The sequence below is a fragment of the Acanthopagrus latus genome, chromosome 7 (genome assembly GCF_904848185.1).
Source record: "Acanthopagrus latus isolate v.2019 chromosome 7, fAcaLat1.1, whole genome shotgun sequence".
NCBI lineage: Eukaryota > Metazoa > Chordata > Actinopteri > Spariformes > Sparidae > Acanthopagrus > Acanthopagrus latus.
The window spans coordinates 1,328,075-1,339,457 of record NC_051045.1 but is presented as its reverse complement, the minus strand read 5'-3'; the positions used below and the strand labels follow the sequence as shown (position 1 = coordinate 1,339,457).

The 11,383-nt window shown below is 40.6% G+C and overlaps 3 protein-coding genes across 5 annotated transcripts in view; 1 reads left to right on the top strand and 2 right to left on the bottom strand.

Annotated features, from left to right (window-relative positions):
- Window positions 1-8,098, bottom strand: part of LOC119022479 (protein NDRG3-like) — a 16,463-nt gene extending 8,365 nt beyond the window's left edge. The window contains exons 1-6 of one of the 3 annotated variants that reach the window (XM_037103422.1): window positions 7,951-8,098; window positions 4,923-5,020; window positions 4,588-4,620; window positions 1,079-1,184; window positions 811-931; window positions 44-106 (exon numbers count right to left, since the gene is read on the bottom strand). In XM_037103422.1, coding sequence (XP_036959317.1) covers window positions 44-106; window positions 811-931; window positions 1,079-1,184; window positions 4,588-4,620; window positions 4,923-4,982 — 383 coding nt within the window. In that variant the 5' untranslated portion in view covers window positions 4,983-5,020; window positions 7,951-8,098. Of the gene's footprint in view, window positions 1-43; window positions 107-810; window positions 932-1,078; window positions 1,185-4,587; window positions 4,621-4,922; window positions 5,021-7,704; window positions 7,929-7,950 lie in introns of those variants that run through there. The other 2 variants (XM_037103424.1, XM_037103423.1) reach the window with 2 other exon arrangements.
- LOC119022489 (putative C-type lectin domain family 20 member A) overlaps window positions 1-11,383 on the top strand; it is an 826,153-nt gene that overhangs the window by 378,550 nt on the left and 436,220 nt on the right. The window lies entirely within an intron of this gene.
- Window positions 1-11,383, bottom strand: part of LOC119022462 (macrophage mannose receptor 1-like) — a 409,060-nt gene that overhangs the window by 351,343 nt on the left and 46,334 nt on the right. The gene's annotated exons all lie outside the window — the stretch shown is intronic.

Genomic DNA, 11,383 nt, shown 5'->3' with positions numbered 1-11,383 from the left:
CCGCTAAAACAATCAGATGTTGCAAAGCAGACAGCAGACTTACTGAAGCTGTGTCAGGACAGACGGCAGCATCTCAGCCAGCTCATCCATGGAGGGGTACTGGTACCTGCACGCGCGCGCACACACACACACACACACACACACACACACACACACAAGAAGACAAGCGATGAGGTGGAGCATCCTGTCTGCTTGATGTTGGCTGAGTCATCTAGCAAGTCAAATTGTGTCGTTACTCGTCTGTTTAAGTGTGTTTGCTGTTAATGTTTCTGACTCTCTTGTGCTATAGAGGCCGAGACGACACAGGGAGTTTTATTTTGAAAACTGACCGGTGTACTCTGCAATTCTGCCGTCTGACTCTCTATCTGGCCCGATCAGGCCTGAGGTCAACTTCCATCAAAAATATACCTGACTGGTATTCTCCATGGAGCAGAGTGGAGAGCAGCTTCAGAGACACTGCTGAGATGTGTGGTAGTGAAGCCGGAGGAAACATAGGTATTGCCTAGAACGGCCACAATGAGCTCCTGTAAGGCCTGGTGGAAACTGGGGGTTACTGTCCACTGTGGCTTTCCATTAATTAGATACATGAGCTAAATGCACTTGCAGACATTTTTCATGTCTTAACTAGGTGGAACAAACTGTAACTGCACCACTGTCAGCTGACCAAACATTCAATACAACACAGCCTTATGCAACTGGGATTTTGTGTTACCGAACCGTGACGTCTGTGTACCGTTACACACACGACATTAACACAACGGAGTCAGTGTGTATGGAAACAGAGGATGCTGTTTTCAGTGTGTGTTTTACCCGGTGGGGAATACAGGAGCGTTCTCCTGCTGTCCCGGAGCATCAACATGCAGGACTGAGAAGTGCTGTGTCACTTCCTGCATGTCCTCGTAGTTGAACAGGCTGTTGAAACAAGACTTATCTACACACACACACACACACACACACACACACACACACACACACACACACACAATCAATGCTGTAATTCCTTGTTAATTTTTTTTTTTTGTCTGTACATACACTGTATGGTAACTGTGAATATGTGTGTGCATATTTGTTTACTCACGATTGAGTCCGATGTCATGGTAGGTGAGGATTGTGGGTCGGTTGCCCTTAGCAACTCCCCTCATGGTAACGTGCAGCACACCATGGGCTGTCTCCACATCGTGCTCCTGAGCAACACATCAAATAACAAATTAACATCCGCCTGTCCGCGCCTGCAACAAACACTACAACAGGAAATGAACCCATTCAGCATATTTCATTCTGTTCCCGTCTCCAACCCAGCCTCCACTTTAACACAATTACAATAAAACATCATCCTGATATCACAGAGAGTCTGTTAAACCCAAGAACAAACAACCAAATCTGACACATCACATTCATCTTGTCAGAAATCATCAGCCGAGTGGAAGCTGATGCTTCATCACCTTCATGCTTGTTTGTAATTCCTAACAAGCAGATGAATGTGCACGAGAGAACAGTCCGTCCACCGTGCACATGAATGCACCAATTGATCAATCAGCTGGATCTGTTTAGAATCACAATGTGGAATGATATGATTTCAGGACAAACAGTAGTCCTGTCACCAGTCAGAGGCTGTGTGGAAAATACATGGTGGGGTCTGAGACCACCAGCTGAGATGATTCTATCCACCATTTGTTTTGAATATATAATATATCGATATAAAATGACACAAAGCTTCTTGTTTGGTTTTCTGAGTCTTCAAGCTGCTGGCTGTCAGAACCACAGAACATTTGTAGCTGATCTGCTAATTATTCCCAAACCAGGACTTCATATTTAATTCATGCTGCTCACTGAAGAGGCCTCCCAGATGAGCTGAGAGCGCTGACACATCAACATCTCTGAGAACATTATTAAATGACTTATTTGTAGAGTGAGTCTTGTGCACTGTCCTTTGTTTTGTCCTTCTCTTCCTTAAAGACGCACTATATAGTTTGGGTTAGAAACTTTAATCAGAAGATAAAAAAATGACTGAATGAACTGAATAAACACACTTTTCTCAAAGGACAACACACTTTCATGTTTTACTTGCTTCAAACAATGTTTTAAGGACTGTGTTCCCTCTTAGGATTGTTTGCATTTAAATATATTTTTCCAAACTACATCGCGCACATTTAAAATCTTTAAACATTTTCATGAATTTGATCTGATTTTCAACCAAATTAATCTCTTCTTCTTTTTTGTCAGATCTTACATTTGCTTTTCCTGTTTTTAAGTTGTGCTGATGTTTTCATTTGACCTCTTGTGTCTTTCTCTGCATGTTAATGAAAAGTGTTATGAATAAAACAGTTCTGGTTGCTGTCACTTCATCATACAACTGCAACAGAACACATGCAGGTCAGCAGGTACGGCACTTTTCTGTCCGTCAGCTAACAGCAAGTTGAGCAGGCTAACTCTACCTAATTGGCTAAAAGGCTGACTCCTGGAAGCTAGTAGCTGGCAAAGCGTGACTCAGCAGAGCAGACTAATGAACGGCTAACTGGCTAACTCACCACCCCAACTCCTAAAGAACAGGAGATCTGATGCAAATCCAGAATGTCAGACATCCTGACAGAGCAGGAGGACGAGGGAGAGTTTTGAAAGGAAGAGAGGAGAGAGAAGCATTCATCAACAGAGTGGGAAAGAGTTAATATTAAAGAGAAGAGACAGAAGAATGAGACGGAGGACAGCAGGGCCGTCGTCCTTCAGCCTGTGATTAGATCAATAATCTCTGCAGTGATTGGCTACGAGCAGGAAGGTCTTAAGGTCTAATCAGCCAATCACTTGTTGCCCTTTGTCCAACCGTCATCCTTCCTTCCCTCCTTCCCTTCCTCTCTTCTGCTCGTTCCATCAGTCCCACAACCAGTTACAAAAGCAAATTATAAAACACGAATTACTAATTACAGCTGAGTCATTTGAGATTTGCATGCTGCGTTTTAATTAAATGTTTTCTCCCTCACAGTTCAGACTGCCTGAAATGTGATGGTGACAATTAACAGCACTGAAATTAGTTTCCATATGTACACTGGACACACAGTGGATGATTGATAAATATACACCAGACAGACACGTATAACTCATTTATTTCTTTTTGAAGTGCAAAGTGATGTTTTTTTTTTTTTTTTACATATTTGAAAGTGTTAATTTAGGGTTTGTCTGACATCCGGACAGATTATCAGCACTGTCTTCATCACTGTTTTCATCAGCACCATTTTAGTTGATCAAAAATGTGTCTATAGAGTAATACAGTGGTGATGTTCAGCAGAAGAGTTTTAAACATGTCTGAGAGCTGTTTAATTCATACTGTGGGCATAATGGAGCAAGATGGAGCTGTTAGACACTGAACACGTAGCCATAGTTGAAGGATTTTTTTGATTAGCCTTTGACGAAAAAGCTCCAAACATCACGTGTAGAAATCTAAACTCTGCTGCTGAATGACCTGGTGTTTTTCAGTTGCCTGAATTGACAGGATGATTTAGAGGAGCACACAGGGAGGCAGAGCTGCTCCTCTGCACTCTGATTTAAAATAGCTCTGATCAGAGGCATTGATGCAAACTGACAAGCTGTACTGACGTCAGTCTCATGAGTCCTGCTGATCGATGTGTATGTGTGAGCTGACGGTCAAACAGCTTACGTCAGTTTTCATCACACATCTCAGAAACATGATTGTTTGAGCCATTGGTCTCTATGTTTCTTAACCTTTAAACATATTTCTCTCCAGCCTTTATACGAGCTGCTCTGAGGATTTTAAAAAAGCAAACATGCAATGTGACGATCAATCAATGATTATAACGTCAACTGAATCAGGTTCTGATGGAACTTGTCTTGTGGTCTGAAAAGTGCAAGTCACCCATACAAATAGTATTTGAGTAATGGATCTGATATTAAGTGTTCTGAGGTATTAAAGTACAAGTAAGTCAGACATATATTTACATGTATGTGTTAAACTTATACTATGGGTCAAAGGATAATCAGATCTGATATTTAGAATTATTCTGATTATTGGAAACTGCCTATATTTCTTATGGCAGATAAAACAAATTATTTTAAAGCACTACGTTGACGCGTTACTTTACAGTAAAGCAGAAGCACCTCAGTACTGTACTTGTACAGACTGTACTCAGGTACAGTCCATCAATGCTGCTGGTTAACTTGTGAATTAATTTATATATGTTTAATAATTTATCTGTTGTTGGGTTTTTTTGGATTAATAACCTGAATCTGCGGCCATCAAGTAACTTATATTAGCAAATAAATGGAAATGCTTACATAAAGTACAAGTGCTTAGTTACTTTCCATGACATAAATGTTTTGCTGTTATGTAGTTTTGACACATCATACTATTATGACTATTAGGATCTGAAAAATGTTGTATCATATTCACATTTACACTAATGTTAACATAAACTACAGGATCTGTTGTACCTCTCCTGTTGTACAGGAAATCAAAATATGTAACCATGAAAATGGAGGCTACAATTCTGATCCTTACTCTGATTAAGTTCAGAACTTCAAAAAGGAGAAGAAAAGGTTTGTCGTGCTGAAGATCTGATGTGTTGGTGCTGAACTCACCTGACAGTCAAAGTCTTGGAGATTTCTCCCATTCTGAAGAGACACAGAGAAATTATTTAATCATCATTGTTATGAAATTATTTCATCCAGAACTTAAAAAGTCCAGGATGTAATTAAACTTTTATCAGAAGGAACTTTTGTTGAATATTCCTCTGGTCATGTGGTATCAGATATAATGAAAACAAATGAGGATCTCTGTCAAAATTATGTTTTTTTTTAAAGCTGCTCTTCAGACTACAGGAAACTTGACCCGTTAATCAGTATCAGTATCACATCCAGCTTTATGAGCAGCATGTGAGAACAGGCCGTGACTCCAGCTTCCTCCACCTCCTCACCTGTCCTGTCAGGAGCGGTTTGATCTCAGTCAGCTGGACGTCGTGAAGCTCCTCCATCATAGGGACGCTTTACTGGCAATCAACCTGACAGGACACGCCTTCCAGACAGGCAGGCGGATTACCAGAGACACAAACAAGGAGACAGAATGACACAGTGTTAGACAGAGTCACTTAGATAATGCTATTAAAACATCACAGGTCAGTATCTGTCTACCTGTCTGGGCTTTTGGCTCTGCTAATGTGATGTGACAGTGTAAATGTCGACTGGTGTTAAAGGCTTTATTACAGTTAATGATGCTTGTAGATACTAAATATAGCTGACATTATTAGAGTTCAGCCCACTGATATACTGGTTGACTGATACTGGCCTATGATATATGCTCAATATGTGCACGTATGAAAAGTTTATTTTTAAATCCTACAAATGTCTTATCAAAAGGAAGTTTGGTTTTTCCTGTCAGTAGAACATGTAGGAAGCACAAGTGTTAATATCAGCTCTGTATATTTGAAACCATTTCAAGACAAATTTTCAGTATCAACCTTCTAGTATGAGCTGCACTTATGGATGGATGGATTTAAAGTTCTGACAACTGCATTTGCATTTTTTATTTTAGATATTCAACAACTGTGCAGTACCTGAGAGCAGCCTGGCCACACCGACAACAGATTATCTGAGTCAAAAATAAGATGATATTTTTTTAAACTGTCTCTCTATCTGTCTGTCTTTCTCTGGGTCGCTGCCTGTGAGGTCTGTCAAACTGTGTTATCCAACTGTGTGAATCTAATGGAAACAGCCAGTGATCTCTCACTGGCAGGAGGCCACCGGGCTCTGTGTGTGTGTGTGTGTGTGTGTGTGTGTGTGTGTGTGTGTGTGTGTGTGTGTGTGTGTGTGTGGGCAGACAGGTTGGGTAACAGTGTTTCGGCAGAGTGGTTTGGATGGATGTTGAGCTTCCTGTGGGCTATCTGGCTCCAACCCAAACAGATAACTAACTCTTTGACTGTGAAGCTGCACCAACCAGCAACAGACCGTGAGATGTACTGATGGAATGAAATCCAACATCAATTGTACATAACTGTATTTCATCATCAGTAACAAATTGTATTTTTGCTGTTGTTTACTATTACTAGAGAGTATTGAACCAGATATTCAGCATTTTTTTGATTGTCTTTATCTGTGTTATTATTTAGTTTGACTGCTGTGGTCCAGCACACAAAACTAGTAATAACCAACTATCAACACTACACTACTATCAATATTCTAAATCTGGAAAGTAACTAGCATTTCATGTTATCAAACAACATAGTGGAGAGGAAATATAAGGTGGGAGAATATAGAAATAGTCAAGTTAAGTACCTCAAAATTGTAACTGGACAATTAAATAGCTCTGCATGGACAATGTCAAACTCTAACTTAAGTGTGTAGGCCATCACTCATTCATTGGTCTTATTTTGTTTTATCAACGAGCAGATACATAACAGGCAGGGATGATCAGAAACATGGATCAGGCGTTCACATGCCACAACATCCAGCTAGTTAATACAGTAAGTATGAACGATGTGCAAAAGAATAATATTGTTAATATTTGACAGATGTTCCAGTTGTGATCTGAGTCACGTTTTTTGCATGTCATGCTCATGTGGATACAAAAGCACTCAGCCATTTTGTGATTTTTACCGAAAAATCGTTACCAATCACATTTCAGTAATATATTGTAGGAGCCTGATGATGAAGCCTGATGCTCTAAACCAACTTTAATTTACATCCTTGAATCACACCATCTATTAATGTTCTGTGGACTAAAATAAAAAGGCAGAGAAGAAGAGATGTTTGTCCTGTCGTGTCATGACAGGCTACATTATCAAAGGATTAGGTCTGCTGTGTTTCATATGACTGAGCCGACAGTTAAAGATATTTATTCTGATCTCATAATGTATCAGACTGATCCTCTGCCTGCTCATCACTGTGTCCAAGCACACTCGATTATTTAAACAGATCTAGGCCTATTAAACATCTATTTCATTGTTTCATATAGGCTATCTTGGCATTTTGTTGTGAGTAACTAAAAAGTAGCATAATAAGTCATATATTACTATACACAGGTAGCAATACTGTGACGTAATTTATTACTTTAAAATGAAGGTAACTAGTAATACCTGATATATTCTATTTTGAAAGCAACTTTCACACCACTGGTAGTGTCTGCCATGTAAATGCCATATGTGGCAGCTAATATAACAGGGTTTCAGGGTTCAAGTCATGTAAACCTGAATCTGATCAAAATCAGAACATGGGTCACATCTGAGATACTGATCTTCATCTAGAGATCAAATTAACAGAAACTGAACAGTACGATTTTAAACAGATACCACAGACGTCACCTTCCTCTGTGTTAAACTGTTCCTCAGTTATGTTGTTATGAAATGTTTGACATTTCTCAGATTCACGTCATTTATCTGACCGAGCAGATCGACAGTGACGCTGATCGATACTTGAAGCTCTGATCTGAGGTTGGGTTGTTCGTGTTGTACCGAGTGTACCGATGCTCCGGTCCCTGCTGTCCGCCCACACACACACACACACACACACACACACACACACACACAGTCTCTGCAGACGAGCTAACGGCTGATGAATATAATTAATGAGTCTAATTAATGAGCCCGGACGCTAACATAAGCCCCAGACAGACAGCTGGGGGCTTAGCAACCGTTACTATGGGAGACCTCGGTAGTGACACACACACACACACACACACACACACACACACACACACACACACACCTGTAACCAGACACACCATCGCCATGGAGGAGAGCCTCACGAGGAAGCGACAAGAACATCGTTTTTTCTCCGAGCTAACTTGGTTCCCATACTCGTTACCGTTAACACGACCGTTAGCCTGGTAGCACACATCAACGTTGGCTGGCTAATGAGCTAACCAGCCGTTAACCAGTTTAGTTAGCTAGTTAGTTAGTTAGTTACTGGCAAACGTTAACGAAGCTACGGAGGCGAACGTTAGCTACTCACCGACAGCCGTTAGCTCCGGAAGCTAATGGAGTGACCGCTTTAATCCGACCGGTCGGCTGGTTGCTGCGGTAACGGCGGAGCGGAGCTGGTCGCGAGCCTCCTCTCGTCAGACTGGACTCGCTGTGAGCTGCACGCGGACGGTTAGAGGGGGCGGGGCTACGTCAACGTAAACAACAGGTCGTTGATTGAGCGGCGGGTCACGAGGTCAGACAGCACGAGCCACAGGTGTCAGTTCCAGGACGAGCTCAACACACACACACACACCTTACAGATGTTATAATATATTACATACAGTAATTGTAAAATAATGACATGTCTGTGACAGAGAGGGGGCGGGGTCAGAGCTACAAGTTCTGTCTGTGCCCACAACACTCGAAGGTTCTTCTGGATCAGCTCCTGGTGTAAAACTATGGAACAGGTTGAATAAAAAATGTACAAAAACATGATTCACAAGGTTCAGGATGCAAAAAGTCGCAAAATTCACTACAGGATTATGATGGTTTTTGTACTCATTGTTCATTTATTTATTTATTTATTTATTTATTTATTTATTTATTTATTATTTATTTGTGTTTGCAGAAGGTAAAGTGGGTATATGTTTTATATCTATGGTGAGGGTAAAGTGGATGCTGGAATACATTCTTAAATCTTTATAACAGATATAACGAATTATGGGAATATTACGTGTTACAAGAAAAACAATATTTGAGCTATGATACATAATGATTCAATTTTGCAGGACATATTTGATTATAAATGATCTGAATTTGTAAATCAACATATGTGTATATATATTTATATATAAATATAAAATTTCAAAACCAACTGCTTATATAGAGCTCACCCAGACTTAAGTAGATGTATGGGCAGCAAGCCCAGATACGCGACTCCACTTTAGAAAGAAACACAGAACAATGCAACCCATGACAACCAATATCTGTTTCAGTTTGTGTGACTGAAATACAAAAATGAATTATTGTTATTTATTGATCACTCCACTGCCGCCTGTGATTGGGTTGTTCTCCTTATTTAGAGCCATGTTACCACAGCCGGTGTCCAGGGGTGGCGCTGGGAGTTCTGGGATCCTGAATATCTGGGTCAGCACCTCAGGCCCCCCAGCACCACCAACATTTTAAAAAAAATCATATACAGATACAAAAGTGCTGTAAAGGTTTTTATTTTGAAGGGGTTAAACAAATATAATATGCATGAACATTTTCAAACACTGGTGTTATTAAAAGTGCACTGAAGAATCTCTTTGTTTTCATGACTGAACTTAAAGGAAAACCATTTTATACTGTTTTACTTTGAAAAGCTTCGTTATTCAGAAATTGTAAGTTAATAATTCTCACTTTGTATTATTACCTCATTAATGTTGTAAATGTTAAAATTCTGAGTTTTCTGAGAATTTTCTTCTCTAAAACTACATTGTGGCCCTTATGTCTTAAAAAACATCTCGCAGGTGTCGGGTCAGATCAATTCAGTTGTGTTTAAATAATCCAAAATCATAATCACATCACCTCAGCGGGATTTACAGTCTGTGCAGCGAGCGACGCCCTCCGTCCTCAGAGATGGAAGAAACCTCCTGACAGTTGATCTCTCCTGTTTGTTCCCCTCTGCCTCCTCAGCTCATCAGCTCTGGTTCAGTTTGTAGTTTCCACATGAATGTAGGAGTGATGCAAAGTTAACTCGTGATGAGGCCAGATGGAACCGTTTGAATTCTAGTGTTCTGGCAGGAAGAGAAAAGAAACCGTCCTGGCCTCGTTTCCATTTTAAAAACAAATCAGTGGTGTCGTCTGCTTCGTGTGAACTCGATTACAGCACATGAAATGATACAAACGGCAGTTTAATAAGTTAAAGGGGCACTGCATCGATTTGGAGAACAAGGAGAATATGGACCCAGAACACTGTTTGAAGCTAGTGAAGTGGCAGGGTCCGCCACATATTAACAGAGTAAAACAGTATAAACTGTGTTTTCTTTTAAGGTCAGTTTGTTTCTTCAGTCATGAAACAAAACGTTCAGCCAATGAAGATTTTTGTGTTTAACAAGTAAATGTTTTTGATCTGTTGGAGGAACCAGATCTAAAGTCGAGGGGCTCAGTAGTTCTCAGGGTTCAGCCTCTGAGGATTACGAATGTTTGTGTCTCATCCGTCTGATCGCGGTTGATATTTCACTCCGGACCAAAGTCAGACTGATGCACTGACCATCGCTTCCAGCCCTACAGGCACACGGTGCTTTCATGACTAAAAGAGCTGGAAAATCCATATCTGTGGTTCAGTGGACAGTTCTGCAGGGGGAGGGGTTACTGTAACACAAACACACACACACACACACACACACACACACACACACACAAAGTGGCATAAGGGAGTGTCCCGGTGGTCTGTGTACAAACAGCGAGACCATCTGGCTGACTGGACCTGCATATATCACAACAACACAAACACTGCACACAATATAGAAACATACGACTGACTGTGAACACATCGTCAGAGGACAAGCTCATTAAACAGCTTCCTGTCCAACTCCACAGGGAGACGTTCATCACAGGAACATATGTACAGGTGTCACATGGTGTCAGAGACACACATCACAAACTGGTGAGGACTTTATATCACCAGTAGGAGGAGAAGAGGACTTTATATCATCAGGAGGAGGAGAGGAGGACTTTATATCATCAGGAGGAGGAGAGGAGGACTTTATATCATCAGGAGGAGGAGAGGAGGGCTGAGTTTAACTTTCTTGGTGAACTGCTCCTTTAAAATGACTTCTGATATTTTGAAGACGATAAGTTTGATTGTGTTTAGGGATGAAATGATTACATTTAATTAAATGAATGCAGTTTAATACAATGCCAGAATTGCATACCTGTAATGTCGGGAGAGAAAACTTACAGAAAATATAAACAAAATAAAAATCATTTCAGTATTTCAATATTTATTTTTTGTATTATTCACAGAATCTTACAGTTTTAGGTCGGCAGCTGTGGTTCTGCTCGGGGAGTTTGGATTTCACCGGAAGTTTGTGTTGCCGAGCGAAGTTTTACCAATAATGTGGCCCACCGGCATCGGCTGGAATTTTAGCATTTTAATCAACGTCAGAAAACTTCTGTTTCTTTTTCACACTTTAAACAAAGTACGAAAGTAAAAAGAAATCTGTGACTTTTGACCTCGGAGCTTTGATGTGCAGTGAACTCGCTGCATTCAGGTCGGTCCTTATCAACCCGTTTACAAATGATTTGCGTAAACTCAGACTGCACATGTCCGGGCATTCGAGGAGCGCCTGAATGCATCGTCTGAAGGTGAATTCACTTCAGCTGAACTGGAAATCAAACGGCATCGAAACAAATGAAGTTTCAGAAGAGAAGCAACAGAAGCTCTGCGTTCTTCTAACAAACACTGTGAGGAAAACCCACCAACCAACCAACCAACC